At 40.5% G+C, this 21609-nt stretch overlaps 1 protein-coding gene across 1 annotated transcript; it reads left to right on the plus strand.

Annotated features, from left to right (window-relative positions):
• Positions 1-19941: 19941 nt before the first annotated feature.
• Positions 19942-20934, plus strand: LOC139713065 (uncharacterized). Its single transcript, XM_071624826.1, has one exon. It carries the CDS (start codon positions 19942-19944, stop codon positions 20932-20934), a length of 993 nt encoding a protein of 330 aa, XP_071480927.1.
• Positions 20935-21609: the final 675 nt, after the last annotated feature.

The raw sequence follows: 21609 nt of genomic DNA on the forward strand, positions 1-21609 counted from the left end.
TTCTTGAAATTTGGTGGTCCGACATCAATTTTCAGCGGGCCAGCTCGAGACACCGCTAATGTTTCTGCCCTAGCTGCTTCTTATCACGCGAAATGTGTTGTACAGGACAAAAATGAATATGAATGAACAAAGTAAACGCTTTTAAACCTCAATACTGCGAAACGTTCTCTAAATGACAGAATGATAGAATAGTACTAAATTGGGTGCAATAATACTATTTTGATAATATCATCAAAACATTTTCAAAGATATACATTAATAAGTTTGAAGCCATAGGTAGTAGCAGCTACATTTTTTTTTTAGCTATGAAAACTCATTGATTGCATGGATAAAGTTAGTCGTATCACAGTCCTACCAAGCCGATCAGATTATACGATAAAATATATCATCAGTCAAACATATTTCTGATACTTTGCTATCAATAACAATATCAAAGCAATCAGCTTACTTCAATATACTCTTAATCTTGTTGATATACATGTATAGTTTCTAGTTCACCCTATTTGGTATGTCACAATATCTTCTGAGATGCGGTATTTCAAAACTCCTTCGTTTCAACGAAGTGACGTCAGTGGTTCAATATACGTCACTGTTTCACTTCAAATTTACAAAAGCGAAATAACCTATTACAGACGTCAGAATGTAAAAAACAAATCAATTCAAAATGTGAATAAAACAGACAATGACGAGAGAGAGAGTGTGTGTGTGGGTGTGTGTGAGAGAGGCTGATCGAGGTTTGGAGAAAGGAAAAGGGAAAAATGAAAGGTGAGCCACGAATCGATTTTGTTAGGTGATATCCTGTTTGACAATTTGTATCAAAATCTGTAAGGCCTACAAGTTCACCCACGCAGTATTTATTTTAAGTCTTGTTTTGTGCAAAGTAATGCATGTATTCCATATCTCCCTGCTCATAACAACAGCATCTGTGTTTTAAAATGGAGAATTATTATGGCCTCCGTTCCCTGGCTGATCACCAGGCTGCGTGTTTCCACACACATGGGTAGTGTCCGGATACATTATGAATTAGTATATCAATACTGAAGCATACTACTGTCTTACTCTTCACTCTCATATTTCATTCCCATGAGATGTGAATTTGTGGGTTCATGAATGCCGATGCACTAAGTCTATCAAACTTGAATTAGTATTGTAATAACGTGTTGAGCAGTAAGATGGCGCGGGTTCATTACTATGGTCTGTAATTATCATTTTTTCCGGTTTCTGTTTTGTCTAACCGCCCCATTGAACCTAAAATCGATCATTAAAGTATAACTTTCTGTACGTCATCACATTCTTTTTTTTTTCGGGGGGGGGGGGGAGGGGGGCCTCCAAATTGTATCAACCTTATAAGAGTTGTATTTTTTGGTTTACAAATAAAAATGAGGTTTATGAACCAAATCATAAAACTTATTTGTTTTCTCACTGGACTACATTTCAATGACGTCTTGATTGCATGATTGGAATATAAGTGGAGAATACTTTGGACCTTCAGTGACAATTCCTTTGCATTAACACATGTAAACACAATGAAACAATTGATTTAATTCACAACCAGGAAAATGTCTGTCACCACCGTAAATACCATGTCAATACATTAATCACTGCATTGTAATGTGAATACAGAATGTATTATAAACAGAAAGCAAAAAAGTACAACAGCCTGTACACTTAATGTAAAAACCGAAGACAACGAGACAACACACTATTCATGTACCACAACTAATCATTTGACATTGTAAATTCATAGGATGAGTTTTACCTTTGTAAATGTATACATACAATAAAAGTAGGCCTGGATACCCATTCATATGATATCGTATGCTCACGCTCGACGAGGTGAAGAGACAAAACACTCAAATAAAGGAATCTTCACAAGTCTTATTCTCAAATCTCAAACCTCAGAACTACGAGTGAGTAGATTGGTGACTGTGAGAGTTTTAGTGAGTGAAAAAGCCGGGCTGAGCCTTGGGCTAAGCCCAGCCTTTCTTTCACTGTACGCGCAAAAGGCCAAATGCGGTACCAAAAACGGCCAAGGTCTGGAGGTAGTCTCGGCACCTCTAAATTACGGAATCTATTCGTTTTCCCTAGAACCATGTGTTATAGGCTAGGCTTTAGTGTTTTGCATAAGTAGGGGCACCAGCCCCCCCCCCCCCCCCCCCCACCCATTAGAGAAGCGAAAAAAGCCTCCATAGAGATGTCATGTGATTTTTTTTTTTTTAGATTTCATCTCACGTTTTGAAAGTGCCATGGGCGTCACGGGGGGGGGGGGGTGCGTTGGGTGCGAACGCACCCCCTTCAGATCCTGTAAAAAAAAAAGATACAAATAAAATAGAAATAAAATTAAATTCAGTCTGCGAGCGACCTCAACGCCGGACGCTAAATTATTATTCTTTTATATTTTTTTTTCTTTATATCTGGCACCAGGGACAAAGAAAAAAAAAATCGTGGGCAAAAACAATTCGCACCCCTGGTTCTGGCAGCACTGATTTTATAGCGTTTACTATTTATCGACCGTACTGTACCACATCCGTACGATTATGGATACGGAGCACGTACACGTTTGCATGTACGTGTGCTACTTAGTATGTAGGGTCTATGTACGTTACTTCTGACCAATCCATATTGCCAGCCCAAGAGCGAGCCTTAGCCTCATAAATAAAAAAATGGAGGGGCAAGCATAATTATTATTTTGCCCATCCCCTCCATAATTCCACAGACGAGAAGATTTTCTTTTTTTTTGACAGAAAAACAAAAAGTTACCCCCATAAAAATATTGGAGGGGCAAGCATATAATTTGCCCCCCCCCCATAATTGTGACCCTGCACCACAAAACAAACATAAAGTCGCCAGACATGAATTTTCAGTTAAGACCATATTCTGAAAGAACAAACTTCAAGCTTTAAAATGGTGTATAACCCAGATCAAATGGACTCTCCTAACCTGTCTAAATATTGGAAACTAAACGGCACAAACTCAGGAAAAGTGTGAACTGAGAAAAGAGGCTCTGAAGTACAGTGTCTATACAAGCACTTAATCTTTACCAAGCCGTGCTGGCTGTGCGATGAATAGGACAAAAAAAAAAAACAGGAAGTAAATCACTGGAGTAACAACAATGAAGGGATTATCAGATTAGATTGAAACTAAGCATGCCTCATTAACACATTTAGTCCACAATTAATGCCAACTTTCAAGGCAGTAGCATTATCCTTTCAAAAGTTATTAGAGTTGAAAGTGAAGAATGTGTACAATGTTTTTCAGAGATGAAAAGGGGACTCTAAAGACACACCAAATCACACTATTCTACCAAAATGTTTGAGACAGACTGCTTAAAAAACACACTTTCCTGCCCGTTTTATAATCCCACATTTCAGCATATTGTAAAAGAAGACTTGCTCTTTCAGAAAATATGAAAAAGTCAAGATCAGCTAGGTAAACCCATTTCACTTATTTTCAGTCCTCATGCAAAATCAGTGTGTGCGACTTTTTGTTCGTTTTGTGATGCACGGTCACAATTAATAATTCCCCAAATGAGAAGATTTTCTTGCTTTTGAACGAATACAAAAATGTTGCCCCCATAAAAATATTGGAAGATAAGCGCACTATTTGCCCCATCCCACATAATCATAATTCCCGCGATGAAAAGATTTTCTTGCTTTTTTGTTAGAAATCTGTCCAATTATTTCACCCAAAAGCAGTGACGTAACTACGGAGGGGGAGGGGGGGGGGGGGGTAGTAAACTGCTGTTGAATGAAAGGGTGATCAAGAAATAAGATATTTTTCTATAGCTTGATTTCTTTTAACCATAATTAAATAGGATAGCGTGAAACATTGTTCAAAAAGCCCGGACCCAACAAAAGATTGTTTGTGCTTCATCAAAAGATTCATCGTGATTCCTGGTTGGCATTCTGCATATAAGCAGGATGTGCGCTGTGTACTCAGAACATCCGAACAGAGTCGCTACAATGTTGTGCAATGTGATGTAGAATGTACATCTTTGTACCTTACACTTCGTTATATCAAAGCTAGATCATTGATTTTGCAGTGTTGCTTTACGTACTAGTCTATATAAAAATGTCTTGCATTGCCAATAAAAAGACTTGACCTGGGCTAATTCCTAACTTTTTCATGTTTATAATACACACAGACAAACAAACACGCACAATTATAAGGGGGTGCTCTAAAGTGCAGATTTTGGACATCCTTCCCCCGCTTGGTCCCTTCGACGCCACCTCGCTGGTCATACCTCCCCCAGTCATGAACATAAAACCGACACCCTTGACTACCAGTGGCGAATCCAGGGGGAGGGGCGCACCGGGCGTGCCCCCCCCCCCTCTTAATTTCCAAAGCGAAAAAAAAAATATAGCTTCAAACGGCAGTTTTTGGACTATAAAATGTCAACATTTTCAAGCTCGTTCGCTCCGCTCGCTCGCATTTAGTCGTAATGCCATTCTCCTGAAGTTGCTGCCAGTAATTGCCGGCAGTTGCTCCCGGTGCGCGCCCCCCCCCCTTAATTTTCAAAGCGAAAAAAATATAGCTACAAACGGCAGTTTGGGGACTGTAAAATGTCACAATTTTCAAGCTCGCTCGCTCCGCTCGTTCGCATTTGAATTCTCCTGATATTGCTGATAGTAATTGCCAGCAGTTGCGTCCGGTGCGCCCCCTTAATTTCGAAAACAAAATAGATATAGCTTCAAACGGCAGTTATTGGACTGGAAAATGTCAAATTGTTCAAGCTCGCTCGCATTTAATTTTTTATGCAATTCTTCTGATGTTACTGCCAGTTGTCAGCAGTTGCGCCCGGTGCGCCCCCACCCCCTCAATTTCCAAAGCGAAAAAATATGGTTACAATCGGCATTTTTTTTTACTGTAAAATGTCAAAATTTTCAAGCTCGCTCTCTTCGCTTGCTCGCATTGAATCGTTATGCAATTTACCTGATGTTGCTGCCAGTAATTGCCAGCAGTTGAGCCCGGTGCGCCTCCCCCCCCCCCCCTTAATTTCCAAAGTGAAAAAATATGGCTAAGAACGGCAGTTTTTGGACAGCAAAATGTACAATTTTCAAGCTCGCTCGTTCCGCTCGCTCGCATGTAATCGTTATGCTCTCCTGATATTGCTGCCAGTAATTGCCAGCAGTTGCGCCCGAAGCGCCCCCCTTAAATTCCAAAGCGAAAACATATAGCTACAAATGGCATTTTTTCTGTAAAATGTCAAAATTTTCAAGCTCGCTCGCATTTAATTGTTATGCAATTCTCCTGATGTTGCTGCCAGTAATTGCCGGCAGTTGCGCCCGGTGCGCCCTCCCCGCCCCCCTTTATTTCCAAAGCGAAAAAAATATGGCTCCAAGTGGCAATTTTTGGACTGTAAAATGTCACAATTTTCAAGCTCGCTCGCATTTAATTGTAATGCCATTCACCTGATGTTGCTGCCAGTAATTGCCAGCAGTTGCGCCCGGTGCGCCCCCCCCCCCTAATTTCCAAAGCAAAAAAAAAAATGGCTACAAACGGCAGTCTTTGGACTGAAAAATTTCAAAATTGTCAAGCTCGCTCGCTTCGCTCGCTCGCATGTAGTCGTTATGCCATTCTCCTGATATTGCTGCCAGTAATTTGTCGTTTCACACCGTCATTCCATAATCCATTTATATAGGGGGACAACCCCCTCCCACAACCTCCCCCCCCCCCCCCCTTGCTCGTTCCGCTTGTTCGGGCTCGGTCGCGTTCATGACATCAGTTTAAGAATTATTACTAGAAGTTTATTTAAATTATACCATTTATAGGCAAATAATTGTTCAACAACAATTTACTTCAAAATGTACTGATACCTTAAACTAGTGGGACTGTTTCAAGTCGATAAAACACGCAAAAAACTTGCAGCAAATTGCACTATTTACAACATCAAAATGCAAAAAGTGCTCACCGTGGGAGGGGGACACTCCCTCCCACATCCTCCCCCTCGCTCGCTCCTCTCGCTATTGCTTGGCCGCGCTCATGATATTCAGTGTAAATATCAAAACAGGAAGTTTATTTGGATGATACTACTTTATAGGCAAATTATTGAATAATAATCTACATCAAAATATACTGCTACCTTAAACAAGTGGGACTGTTTCAAGTCGATAAAACACGCAAAAAACTTGCAGCAAATTGCACTATTTACAACATCAAAATGCAAAAAGTGCTCACCGTGGGAGGGGGACACTCCCTCCCACATTCTCCCCCTCGCTCGCTCCTCTCGCTATTGCTTGGCCGCGCTCATGATATTCAGTGTAAATATTAAAACAGGAAGTTTATTTGGATGATACTACTTTATAGGCAAATTATTGAATAATAATCTACATCAAAATATACTGCTACCTTAAACAAGTGGGACTGTTTCAAGTCGATAAAACACGCAAAAAACTTGCAGCAAATTGCACTATTTACAACATCAAAATGCAAAAAGTGCTCACCGTGGGAGGGGGACACTCCCTCCCACATTCTCCCCCTCGCTCGCTCCTCTCGCTATTGCTTGGCCGCGCTCATGATATTCAGTGTAAATATTAAAACAGGAAGTTTATTTGGATGATACTACTTTATAGGCAAATTATTGAATAATAATCTACATCAAAATATACTGCTACCTTAAACAAGTGGGACTGTTTCAAGTCGATAAAAACACGCAAAAAGCCTGCAAAAAGTTCTCACCGTGGGAGGGGGGGGGGGGGAAACAGGCTCTTCCACACCCCCAGCCTTGCTCGCTCCCTCGCATACTAACACCCCCCCCCCCCCCCCCACCACCACCAAGATGAAATCCGAGCTACGCCGGTGCCCTTTAGCCGCTTGGTTTCCCTCAGAAAACAGTGAAATCTAGGGATTGAGAGCTTCCTATATTCCAAATGTCTGTCCAAAATATCTCGTTACATCTAGTGTCAAATCGCACCCCCCTTGAAAAAAATCTGGTGACGCCCCTGAGTGCACGCTCATGTTTTTTTTTTTTGAAGAACAAACAAAGGAATATACAACTGGACACCCAGGAGCCCTCAAAGCTCCCAACCCCATTTTTTCTTTATGTTCATATACTATAGTCTGCAAGAATATTTACAAAGTGAAATGGCTCCTACTCAGCTGAGCCCGACATGTGATTGTTGCTGATATCATATGAAAAACATTTCCAAAAGCCTAATGCTGTATCATTTCGAGCATTAATATCTCAAAACCTGATTATTTTTAGAAACGGTCAACCTTCCCCCAAAAACCTTAACTTTAAGACATTATTATGGTGTGTATTTGAATAAATGTCTGAATATTTACGTGCAAATCCATTCCTAGAATTTATGCATGAACTTCATTCAAAGTGTAGGTCCTATACTGGTATTCTATCCACTTAGAATATCACACCTAAGATTTGTTTGTATGTTTGTTTGTTATTTGACGTGCTACTGCCAAACAAATATCGGCTGTGACTGTTCAGGTGAAATCGCATCAAATATGTAGAGTCTATGTGGAGTGCAGAAAGCTATCGCACCACTCTCAAACTCTTGTAGATGGTACCTACACCAGGTTGAGCTTCGTATTTTAAAAAAAACTAATAAGATTGTGCACATGCTCCAAATCACTCGTGTATCGATCGATACTGACAAGACCCGCAGAGTGCTTCACCCAGGCTACAATGACCGTATCATCTTGACACACAGCTGGGTAGGCATACATACCCTCCTTCTTCAAGACATTCTGCTTCTCCCTCTTACTATCAAGGCACACTACATCTGAAAAATCTGTCATTATCAGTTTCCACGTGGTGTGAAAGGAGGATATTTGGTGAGGTGTATATCCATCACATGTTATTTCCCTGACAGCCTCACCACCCTGTGGGGTAAATACCTGGATCTTTGTGGGCGTCCAATAACCCACGTAGATGTTATCATCTCTATCCACAGTGACACCCCCACACCCTCCATCACTCATCGTCTCGAACGTGACGCCAAGCTTCTTCCACTTTGGAGTGTAGAGTGACACAATATTGCCATATGTGTGACGTACAACACTTCGACCATCAGACAGGTATCCAATTCTATAGAAAGTGATATTCTTTAACATCGTCTGCTGTAACTCGCCATCAGAGGAGTAGAGATGGATTCCGCCATCATGCAATCCCACCGCCATCTTACCGCCTGGTGCACGAGCCATACAGTTCATGCCACATTTGCTAGGGAGCTCTTGATCTGTTTTGACTCCCCAATTATTAACTTCAAAATCTCCAAGACAAAGTTCATTAACCTTCTCGTATCTACGGAATGAAATCTCCCTTGCTCGTTCTGTCACACCTCTCGGTGATTGGTCGTCAGGATCATCTCGTCCCAGAAAGCTCTTCAAGTTTTCGCACAGCGTGTCGTGTGCTATCAATGCGTTTTTCTCTAGCGGTACCTTCATACCGTTAGTTACCAGTTCTTCCATAGCATTCATGTGACTTATTGTTCGCCGACTCTCTTCCTCCATGACTTGTAATTCCTTCTCGAATTTTTCAGACCATTGTTTCACTCGACTTTTCAGGGCTTCTCTTCTGTCTGACAGTAGCTGCATGTATTCCTCATATGTCTTGTCGATGTCATCATTGAGCTTTTTCAGCATAATTGCTATTTCATTGCCCTCTGCCTGTATGAAATCGATATGGTTTTCAATGGCTGTTTTCCTTGATTTTACACTTTTTTTCAACTCCTTTATATTTTCCATTATTTTTTCCTCATGGATAGCTGCCTCTTCAATGCGATGTCCTGCTTGCGAGTGCCGTAACATCCCACACTTACAGCAGACGTATTCCCGACATCCAGTGCAGAAACACTCCTCATCCTCGCTAGGATGTTTCTTACATTTCCGTCGCATCTTAAGCGGAATTTTTCCCGAGAGCACCTCGCTCACGGGTACCACTAAGTGGGTGGAGAACGGTTTCCAGATAGAGTGGCCTTTCTCACACGAATCGCACAAATATTCCCCACAGTCCTGACAGTAGCGAACAGCTGGCGGTTTATCGTCCATCTCACAAACTGAGCATGTTGGATTCTTGATTTTCACTTCGTCCACGAGAGAACTCAGCGGTATGTTTGTTTGTAACTTATCCACATCTCCACTGAGTATGGGCGTTTCTTTCCTACATATAGGGCATGTTATAGTTTCCTTGTCAGACTGAGTTTGAGATATTCGTTGAAGACAGTCTTTGCAAAACGTGTGAGAACATGTGAGTAATTTAGGCTGGTTGAAAAGAGTCAGACAAATAGGACACTCCAGATTCTGGCTGCTGATCTGATGAAACGTTGCCATGGTGTCTGTCTTATCTAATAGCAAAAGAAACATAACAGTGGTAAACACATTGGTAAATAGTAGTACAAAACTGAAATTAGAGTTTCATAGATAGATAGAAGATACCATACGACATACACACATGAACACATACACACAAACACATATACAAACACATAACAGACTTTTATACACACACGTGCACACACACACACACATTCGCACATACACACAAACACACCCGCACCCACACACGTCTCATACACGCCCACATCAGTGTACAGCTGTATATACCCCTACACATATCCACACCCACAGGGTCAGTGTGCGGCTGCGCACCAAAAACAGTGATACATATCCACCCACTGCAAAAGCATACCACATACACAAACCCAGACAGACAACATAGACATACACACACACCCGTACCAAACTTCCTGTCCCCCTGTCCCGAAACATGTGCGCACATGTCTGCATCAATTGAGAGATAATGCATGTATGCCCAATTGCGCACGCAGTACATGTGCAGGGATGTTATTCAAACATTGCTGTCTATGAATTCATAAAAGAGATAAAGGAAAAACATGTATGTTAAAATCCATTACTGCTGACAAAATTGGGGTATAAAGTATATTATAGGCCTACATTAGAAACATACAAATCAGTACTTTTAAATCACCAACAAATTGACCGATTATGATACCCCTATATTCCAAATATGTAAATATCATCCACAAAAAAAAGAAGTGTGTGTTTATGTTTGGTGTACGCATGTGTGTGTATGTGAGTGCATGTGTAAAACATGCACATGTGTAGAAATACTTGTACTTTCCTATATACCGATATAATATGTGACCCTGCACCTCAAAACAAACAAAAAGTCGCCAGACATGAATTTTCAGTTAAGACCATATTCTGAAAGAGCAGACTTTAAGCTTTAAAATGATGTATAACTCAAATCAAATGGACTCTCCTAACCTATCTAAATATTGGAAAGAAAGCACAAACTCAGGAAAAGTGTGAACTGAGAAAAGAGGCTCTGAAGTACAGTGTCTATTCAAGCGCTTAATCTTTACCAAACCGTGCTGGCTGTGCGATGAATGGGACAAAAAACAGGAAGTAAACCACCAGAGTAACAACAATGAAGAGATTATCAGATTAAACTCAAATTAAGCATGCCTCATTAACACATTCTGTCCATAATTAATGCCAACTTTCAAAGCAGAAACACTATCCTTTGAAAAGTTATTAGAATTGAAAGTGAAGAGTGTGGACAAGGTTTTTCAGAAATGAAAAAGGGATTCTAAAGACACACCTTATCACACTATTCTACCAAAAATGTTCGAGATAAACTGCTAAAAAACACACTTTCCTGCCCGTTTTATGACACCAAATTTTAGCATAATGTAAAAGAAGACCCGCTCTTTCAAAAAATATGAAAAATCAAGTTCGGCTAGGTTGACCCATTTCACTTATTTTCAGTCCTCACGCAAAATCAGTGTGTGCGACTTTATGTTCGTTTTGAGGTGCACGGTCACATATTAAATATCCTAAAAATCCAATCCTATCAAGTTATACACACAGACCAAACTTATACATCACCAGAAAATGCCAGATTATTACACCCCTGTATCCAAAAGTGCAAATATTGTCCACTTTTAGGAAACTAATGTCAGGCATTTAAATAAGAACAGTGTATATATGTGTACTATATCCTATATCGATCCTTAAAAAGATAATGGTACAAGATCCATACCTTCTACAAATTTGGTATAATTATACATGTATAATGATGTACATGTGTCCAAAGTGGTACAGTAGAGTACAGCACACTCATCTAAACACAGCTCCTCTACCATCAATACATGATATATGCAATTCACAGCTTCTAGCAGTGTGATACAAATACAATTTAACAAAACGTGTAATAATTATGTATTCTCATATACCACCTTAAATTATTCAAACCAAGTAATTGTGTCCGTGAGTATGGGTATGTGTGTGTGTGTGTGAGTGTGGGTGGGTATGGGTCTGCGTGTATTGTCAAGTTTTTGAGTGTTGGGTGGGTAGGGTCCCGAACCATGCGTGCTTTTAGTTTTCATTAACAGAGTTTCATTAACTGAGTTTACTGAGATAATTGCTGAAACCAGAATCTCTTGGAACAAGACACATGTACATGTGCAGGGACCAAGTGCAATATTTTATGATTATTAGAATACGCGTACTTGATGTACTTTGTTTAGTGTTATGTTACTTGTCTTTCAGTTATGTATACATATATATTTATTTTCCTTTACATGTAGAATTTTGAGATGGCGACTGTTGAGAAGATTTTTATGCCTTAGTGCATGATAATAAATGATTTGAATCTTGAATCTTGAATCTTGAAAAAGAGAGAGTTATCTTGGTTTCATTTGCATGTACATTGTACTGGCTTCCTTAGTTTTAGTAGACTCTCGAGAACTTTATTCATTTACCTCATACGTCAAGAACAGACAAAGGCACACAATCTTTTTTTTTTTTTTTTTGTCCTCGGATTAAATTTTGCCCTCTAACCTTCGTGGAGAAACAAAACAGGAAACCATAGTCCCTAATGGTAGAGAATTTCTGTCGAAATGGGGCAAGAAAGGAATGAATTAAGTAAATGAGTAGGGAAGAAGGACCCTTCAACCCTTATATGTGACTGATACATTAAAGGTATTCAGTTCTATTACAGTCACTTCGGATTCGATGCCCTTCCGTGGGTTTGTGTACATGGAATGGATCTAACGCCCAGAGATACGCTTTTGCCGACAATGGGAAAGACTTGACTGCATTGCCTTCCGTTATCCCTTTCTAGCAATATTCTAAAAATAAGCCCATCTTTTGTATTAAAAAATCCAGTGCACTCTTGTGAGAAGTTTGATTGGATGCTTCAGATTTTTATAAGGTCCGGGATAGCATCTTTCATTGCTGCTTAGAATACTTCAACCTCAATTTCGGATGACATTTCCCTTACCAACTCCCCAGAAGACAAGAAACAAACAAAAATCACAGAAACAAAGGATACACGTACAAAAGGGGGAAAGAATCAATTACTGGGCATTAAACAATCAGGAGCTTTCCTCCAACATCCTTCCTTTCTCATCTTTCTGAAGCAAGTCCTAAAATCTCCAAAATTGACTTCTTTAAGGAGTAAACACTGAGGCTTTGATACTGTATGAGGAAACTATGACATGACTCAAAAGAGAATGAAGAAAGAGAACAAAAAAAAAAGAGGAGAGGAACATTGTCATGACATTTTACTGGTGTGAACATTCTGCGGTGTTGTAACTCTGCGGTGTTGTAACTCAATTAGCATTATACGCTGTCTGGGGTTGTAACTGTGGCTAACAAAGTATATGTACATTAGCTATGATAATGTCCCTGGCTTTTAGCCGCCATGCAACAATCTTTGACATGTTTGAAGGGATGTTATAGCGTCATAGTGCATTTAAGTGAAAGGGATGCTTCTTAACAGCTTTATTTATGATGGTCAAATTGGCTGTACGATACAAATTCTCTTTGAGTAATTTTGTCAATCATCCGTAGACACTCCCATCTAATTCCACACACTGTATATAGTCTGGGTGCCAGAGGCTGAACCTTGTTTTACCGTCCACCCAATGTTTTTTGATGGTTTTACCCTATTTTGAAGGTGCTGAATCCGAATCTAGATGATGCAACTCTTGCATCCTTGAGGGTTTTGAGATATTCAAGATGGCCGCCAAAATGGCCGCTCAAACCGGAAATTCCAACGTATTTCCTTCTAAATGGTGAGATATTGAAAACAATTGATGGTTTTGCACTATTTCGAGGGTGCTGAATCTGAATCTGGATGATGCACATCTTGCATCCTTGAGGGTTTTGAGATATTCAAGATGGCCGCCAAAATGGCCGCTCAAACCGGAAATTCCCACGTATTTCCTTCTAAATGGTGAGATATTGAAAAAAAATGATGGTTTTACACTATTTCGAGGGTGCTGAATCTGAATCTGGATGATGCAACTCATGCATCCTTGAGGGTTTTGAGATATTCAAGATGGCCGCCAAAATGGCCGCCAAAACCGAAAATTCCAACGTATTTCCTTCTAAATGGTGTGAAATTGAAGATAATTGATGGTTCTCCCTATTTGGAAGGTGCTGAATCCGATTCTGGATGATGCAACTCATGCATCCATAAAGTTTTTGAGATGTTCAAGATGGCCGCCAAAATGGCCGCCAAAATGGCCGCCAGTTAAAACCGGAAATTCCCACGTATTTCCTTCTAAATGGTGAGATGTTGAAAACAATAGATGATTTTACTCTATTTCGAGGGTGCTGAATTCGAATCTGGATGATGCAACTCTTGCATCCTTGAGGATTTTGAAATATTCAAGATGGCCGCCAAAATGGCCGCCAAAACCGAAAATTCCCACGTATTTCCTTCTAAATTGTGAGAAATTGAAAACAATTGATGGTCTTACCCTATTTCGAGGGTGCTGAATCAGAATCTAGATGGTGCAACTCCTGCATTGTTGAAGATTTTGAGATATTCAATATGGCCGTTAAAATGGCCGCCCAAAACGGAAGTTCCCATGTATTTCTTTCTAAATGGTGACAATTTGAAAGCAATTGGTGGTTTTTATCTTATTTTGAGTGTGCTGAATCCGAAGCTCAGGATACAACTCTTGCATCCTTAAGGGTTTTGAGATGATAAAGATGGTCGCCAAAAATGGCCGCCAAAAATGGCCGCCAAAAACGGAAATTCATATGTAGACCCCCTATATCCTTCTAAATGGCGTAAAATATAAAACAGTTGGTGGTTTTACACTATTTTGAGTTTGCTGAATTTGAAGCTCCAGGATACAGCTCTTACTTCCTTGAGGGTTTTGAGATAATAAAGATGGCCGCCAGAATGGCCCCTAAAAGGCCGTCAAAAACGAAAATTTCCATGTAAGCCCTATATATTACCTTCTAAATGGTGTAAGATTGAAAACGATTGGTGGTTTTACTCTATTTCGAGGGTGCTGAATCCGAACCTGGTTGATGCAACTTTCGTGTTCTTTTTTTAAGGGTTTTTAGATGTCCAAGATGACCGCCAAAATAACTGCCAAAAATTGATAAATTTTAGGCCCTATTCAGCACCCTCGAAACTTGGTTGTTGAAATTCGTCCATTCTTTAGGGTTTCTAGACGTCCAAGATGACAGCCAAAATAAGTGGCAGAAATTCCAATGTTAATATATTTCTTCTTAATGGTAAAAATTTTAAAATAGATTGATGGTCTTACCCTATACCCTATTTCGAGGGTGCTGAAGGTCTTTGAAGGTTTTCGGACATCTATAAATGTCCTGTATGAACGGAAACTCCTTAACATTTTCTTATACTGAAATGGTGAAGTATTGTGCTCTAACCGAAGCGGGGGATTAAACCCATGCAGGGTGAAAAGCAATAATTCGTATTCTTAAATTCAACTCAGTTGAGCGAATTTGTCAAATCAGCCAAAAGTTATTGACATCAAATGACTGTCACAATGGTATTGTAATATACTGAGATCATCCGATATGTCTCAAACGGAACTTTAACACGTACTGGAAAAAAAAAGAAGTGATATTGACATCATACTGAAACGTACAAACACAAAGAAAGATATGACGGAAAATGTCTTTATGCATAATTGTTATAAAATAATGCTTGTGGTCGCCAATAATATGGCTCCACAGATATGAAGTTAATCCTTTTCAGCTATCAATAGAGTAAAATTAAATTATGGCATGCTGGTATTTGGTGTTGAAACTTGTCTTGTATTCTGACGAGTCTCACCTCGTATTCTTATGAAACTTGTCGCATATTCTGATTAGGTCATTGGAAATAGTTGCATCCACGACCACTATTGTAGATGTCAATAAGGGTAATTTCAAAAGCACTCTGCGCGATTATGATATTCGTAGATTATCAACTAATACCTTCCATGTTGTCGTTTGTTTTTTTATTCAGTTTTTTTTTTACACGGCGCGTTACCTGTGATTTGTCCGTCCCCTCGTGTAATAGATTATATATATATTTATATATATATATATATATATATATATATATATACATATAATATATATATATATATATATTATATACATATATATATATTATATATACATATAATATATATATATATATATATTATATATACATACATATACTCATACATAATGTTACATCATATTGAAGAAAAAATTGAATCATAACTATAAGAAATGTCCCACTCGTGTCTTCAACAATGTCATCAAGACCACCAATATAAACCAAATAACCAATTTGAGTGTTCATGGATGACGAGATTAAAACTGCTCATGGATTAAGACAGGTAATGTTGGGTAATTTCAGTACACTTCTCTACATCACTATCACAATATGATTTAGATGAACATGTCTTGTCCATTGATTGTTAGTGTTCAAAACTTATCCATTATATGTAGAGGAAACAGTGTAATCTTGCAATCATTCAACCGGATCTGTAGTCTTGAAGGGTTCATTGCTGGCACACTTGTATCGAACCAACTCAAAGATATCCGGTAGAGCTGGTTTCACTGTATATACAGCAAGTTCAAACTGTGCCATTGACGAAAACCTGAAATCTTTCAGTCAAAAAAAAATGGGGTAAAGCCATCAACTGTTATCAATTTTTCACCATTTATAAGAAGGAAATACATTAGAGTTTCCGTTTCGGCGGCCATTTTGGCGGCCATCTTGACTATCTCGAGGTGCATCATCCAGATTCGGATTCAGCACCCTCGAAATAGAGTAAAACCATCAATTGTTTTCTATTTCTCACCATTTAAAAGCTAATACATAGAAATTTCCAGTTTTAATTGGCGGCCATTTTGGCGGCCATTTTGGCGGCCATTTTGGCAGCCATTTTGGCAGCCATTTTGGTGGCCATTTTGGCAGCCATTTTGGCGGCCATCTTGAATATCTCAATACCCTCAAGGATGCAAGGTTTGCATCATCCAGACTCGGATTCAACACCCTAGAAATAGGGTAGATCCATCAATGTTTTCAATTTCTCACCATTTAAAAGGAAATACATGGGAATTTTCGGTTTTAATTGGCGGCCATTTTGGCGGCCATCTTGAATATCTCAAAAGCTTCATGGATGCAAGAGTTGCATCCAGATTCGGATTCAGCACCCTCCAAATAGGGTAAAACCATCAATTGTTTTCAATATCTCACCATTCAGAAGGAAATACGTGGGAATTTCCGGTTTTGGCGGCCATTTTGGCGGCCATCTTGAATATCTCAAAACTCTCAAGGATGCAAGAGTTGCATCATCCAGAATCGGATTCAGCACCCTCCAAATAGGGTAAAACCATCAATTGTTTTCAATATCTCACCATTTAGAAGGAAATACGTGGGAATTTCCGGTTTTGGCGGCCATTTTGGCGGCCATCTTGAATATCTCAAAACCCTCAAGGATGCAAGAGTTGCATCATCCAGATTCGGATTCAGCACCCCCGAAATAGGGTAAAACCATCAAAAAACTTTGGGTGGACGGTAAAACAAGGTTAGGCCCAAAAAGTGGCTTTGGCACCCAGACTAATAATACTACAAACATGAATAGCCACCCCTCTCTTTTGTTTCGTATGTTTAAAGGGGATGGCTAGTAACTGATCAGTGGGAATCAGTGGGAATGCTCGGGGTTGATTGTTCCATTCCTTGTGGATTCATTTAAGAGTACATTATATATCTATAATCTATTAAGTAATGTGCAGTTTAATGTTTTTCAGGTTGGCATGCCTGTACAGTTACGGGTGGGGGATCGTTTCACGGGCAATGTACTCTTAAATGAATCCCACAAGGATTGGAACAATCATCCCCTAGCATTCACAGTGATTCCCCTTGATCATTTACTATTAGCCATCCCCTTAAGCAGGTCACAGTTAGATCATTAAAAGGGCCAGTCCTTAAGTGGTCTGACCTGTGTCAAGTTCTACGCATGTCTTCAAATGCCCTTACCTCCCATCTCTTTGCACAAATTTGTGATAAAATTGTTGGACGTTGATTTATTTCCAGCGGAGACAACGACTAATTTTATCTCTTTTTCACGCTGCATGATTGTCACAGTCGTATTGATATGTCGGTTTTTCTGTTTTGTATAGCGTCACAACTCTATTACAAATATTAACACAGTATGATGATAGGTTGTGGGATTGAACATGTTAACCTAAAATCTGCAAAGTCATATCAGAAACAAATATAGATCATACAAATATGAGATTCAATGATAAGCATATCTAGTGCTCATGCATTATTTGTAAAACTATACGTCACTGTACGTGTCAGGCAAAAAACTAAGGAACACACGATTGTGGATATAGTTTCGTATGCTTACCAAATATGACGTACTTCCTGGTTTAATACTGCTGATTACGTCTCCGAAGTACAATCAAGTGTAGACAGGAAATCACGATCTGATGTGTAATCAACCTGTAGGAAGGTGCTAACACAAATTAGATTGAATGTGGTCTTATTTTGAATACTCAAGGTAAATTAATTCACGAAGAGTTTGTTATTTTGACAGAGGGAAGAATAACATAGCGCTCACAAAATGGCGGGGCAGTTTTCAGAGGGATGTTTGTATTCTTCGTGACCTTTGCTCTAACCCTTTGTATTTATAGAAACTGGTTTTCCCCATGCACATGTCAAACACTCTACTGTGTATTGTCCTTACTGAAATCACAGCGCATAATGCACGCTCACCTTGCACACTGAGCCGTTCGTACGACATGATTTTGATTTTCTGTCTTTTAGTGAACTTGGGGGATACTTTTAGCGTATCACCTTCCCATTTGTAATAGACTTGCAATTTATCGACGGAAAGTGGCGCTGATCATCGAGTCTCATGAGTAGTCAACACTAAATGGAAACTGCCTCCGCTTCTTATACACTGCAAAAAGTCCGGTGTTAAATAGTGAACACCGAGCTGGTGTTAAATTTTCGGTACTCATTTATGGTGTTAAATTAACACCTCCGGGTGTCATTTCCAAATTTTAAACTGTTTTTTAAAGAGTTTCTTAGTAACTGCACTTCTTGTTGATTTTTAATTTAAACAAGCCGACCAAGAATTTTACATTAGAATACTAGATTTTTGAAAAAATGTGAAAATAAATTTACACCAAAGTAACACCAGCTGGTGTGGTCTCTTATTGAAGCTGGACGGGTGTTAAATCATTGATATTAACACCAACAAATATCAAATCAACACCATGTGGTGTCATTTTTTAATTAACACCAGTACAGTGTCAAAATAACACCAGGTACAGTGTCAAATTAACATCACGAAGTGTCAGGTGAACACTTTTCAACACCATCACAGTGCATTTTTAACACCTGTGGGTGTGGTCCTCTATTGAAGTTTGATCGGTGTTAGATTTAACACCCGTGGTGTTAAATCTAACACCGATGTTTTTACAGTGTAGTACATAATTTCAGGCCCACTAGGCAGGGTGATACCTCATATCAGTTGAAATGACGAAATAGTGCCTATAAAGGTCTTAGACTTTTGGTGTTAACTGGTGCTGGCTTAAAGCATTTATATAAGCCCTACTTTGATAAATTCACACCAAAACATTTCGCATCATCGTTTCAATGAATCCTCCAGTGAATTTGTCTTCCAGACCACCAGGACCCGACAAATGAGGAAGTTCAAGAAACTGATCCCTCGCAACCCCACCACCAACAAACCGACCCGAACCTTGCGGCCCAGCAACACCGTTGTAAATCTAAGTCGCCGCCAGTTGACTAAAGATGAACAACAGGTTCTTTCCCTTGGACTGAAGTTTGCCGTGGCCCCCAAGCAAGTTAACCGGAAGGACTTCATCCAGCGCATTGAGCCTGGTCTCAAACATCTCAGCCGATCACAGGTGGATTCGGTTCGCATCCAAATCACCCAGGCACTGACTTCGGTCAATCCAACTCGGCCTAATCTCACTACAGCCGAGAAGTCAGGCATCTCCAGTCTCAAAGAGGACAATTCCATCCACATCCTCAAAGCAGACAAGGGGAATGCAACTGTGGTGATGGATAAAGAGGATTACGAGACCAAGGTTCATACTCTGCTTGACACCGACACCTACAAGAAACTACCCAGAGACCCTACACCAGCTCTAGAACGAAGGGTAAACGACAAGCTCCTTTCGCTACAACGGAAGGACGCCCTGTCCCAGGCCCTCTACCGCAAACTACGTAGCTCATCGGGCCTGTGCCCGATACTCTTTGGGCAACCAAAGATTCACAAACCGGACATTCCACTTAGACCCATCGTCTCGACCAGGGGCTCTCCCACATACGCACTAGCTCAGCACTTGGCTTCTATCTTGCAGCCTCTTGTTGGCCAAACTGTGCACCATGTGAAGAACTCCAAACAATTCATTGACCAAGTCCGTCAGATGACAGTCTCTAACAGTGATCTTCTCATCAGCTTTGATGTTGAGTCACTATTCACGAGTGTGCCAGTCAAGGATGCGTGCGCTACCATCCTCAAGAGACTCGACTCTGATCGAACTCTACCAGACAGGACCGAACTGTCTCCAACAGAGATCCATGACTTGCTCGGTATGTGTCTCAATTCCACCTCTTTCAGATGGAGAGACACTTTCTACCAGCAGACAGAAGGCGCGGCGATGGGGTCCCCACTGTCCCCTATTGTCGCAAATCTGTTCATGGAAAACTTTGAAGAGACAGCACTACAGACAGCGACGCTCAAACCCAAAGTGTGGCTTAGATACGTGGATGACACCTTTGTGGTCTGGCAACATGGTGCAGAGGAAATCAACAACTTCCTTCAGCACCTAAACTCTCAACACCCTTCCATCAAGTTCACCATGGAAATGGAGAACCAAGGGGCTATCGCCTTTCTGGACACTAAGATCACGAGGACGGCACAGGGATCCCTTTCCCACCAGGTTTACCGCAAACCTACTCACACGGACCGATATCTGAACTACCGTTCATATCACCATCCGTCGGTATTGAGATCCATCAACAAGACTCTGGTCAAGCGAGCATACGAGGTCAGCGACCAAGCCCACCTACCCGGGGAACTAAAGCACATCAAGCAGGTGTTGAAGCGCAACAGCTACCCCCCACACAAGATTTCCACAGAGCTCCCACCTGTGCGGAATGACAGTGGAACGCAACCAAAATCGAGAGTGATCCTCCCATACATGGGTGCAGCCTCTCACAAGATCCAGAGGATTCTGAGAGAAGCCGACGTTGAAGTTCGTCACAGTTCTTCAACCAAACTTCAATCTCTCCTCACCACACACAAGGACAAACGACACTCCAAGAACCTTCCTGGAGTCTACCGCATTCCTTGTGAATGCGGTAAGGTCTACATCGGAGAGACAGGCCGATCCTTCGCCACCCGGCCAAAGGAACATCAGGCCCATGGACGACGAGACGAACGGGACAAGTCTGCTATTATTCACCATGCCCACACCTGTGAACACAGGATCCTGTGGGATGAGAGCAGACTCATCACACAAGTCCCCAACTGGTACCAACGACGAGTCAGAGAAGCACTGGAAATCGAGGTGCATAATACTGTCCCACAGGATAATGGCCTCCACCTGAGCAATATCTGGCTCTCTCTACTTGACAAGCAGGCTAATTAACACCCATTAGCCTCCACACAATAGTGGCCCTAACTGATACTTACAGTTAGACAAGCACTACAATGTGTGCAGCCAACCGTGACAACCCCTCCACACAGGAAGTGACTGTGTGCACTCAACCTTGACCTGCCCACCTACTGTGACCTATTCAGCGAATCAAAGACTTTCCCTCTTTGATCCTTCATGAGGGTATTTAAGCCGTATTTTCCACTCACTTGCTCATTCCCTTGAGAACGGCGAGAACATGCTCGCCGAAACGTCGGGATTGGGTAGGCCCTTTTCAGGGCCACTCACTTACTCCAGAAAGAATACGTGGTGCACCGTGAAGCCTTCTACCACCCAACGTTCTACCACCACGGAAGCCTTCAAAGATTTCATTTCGCATCACACGTATCACTGTGTGCAAAAGACTTTGATAAATTTATAGGGGAGGAAGCTTATTCATGTTAGGACAACCATGCCTGAAACATTCATATTCTTGAGCTGTAAAACATATCATTTTGTTTTATTTCTTTCGATTAACAATTCCTTTTCACTTGTGACAATCTGGCAAGTATAAGTTTGATTTTTTTTTTGTTGTTGAAACGATCCCCTCTAGCAACAAGAATAGATGGGGATCGTTTTTATTGATATTTTAATGCATCATTTTTGTGTTACATATATTTCAATTCGCAC

The sequence above is a fragment of the Diadema antillarum genome, unplaced genomic scaffold, assembly GCF_040938485.1.
Source record: "Diadema antillarum isolate AM-2024a unplaced genomic scaffold, OU_Dant_1.0 seq00001901_RagTag, whole genome shotgun sequence".
In the NCBI taxonomy this organism is placed as follows: Eukaryota; Metazoa; Echinodermata; class Echinoidea; order Diadematoida; family Diadematidae; genus Diadema; species Diadema antillarum.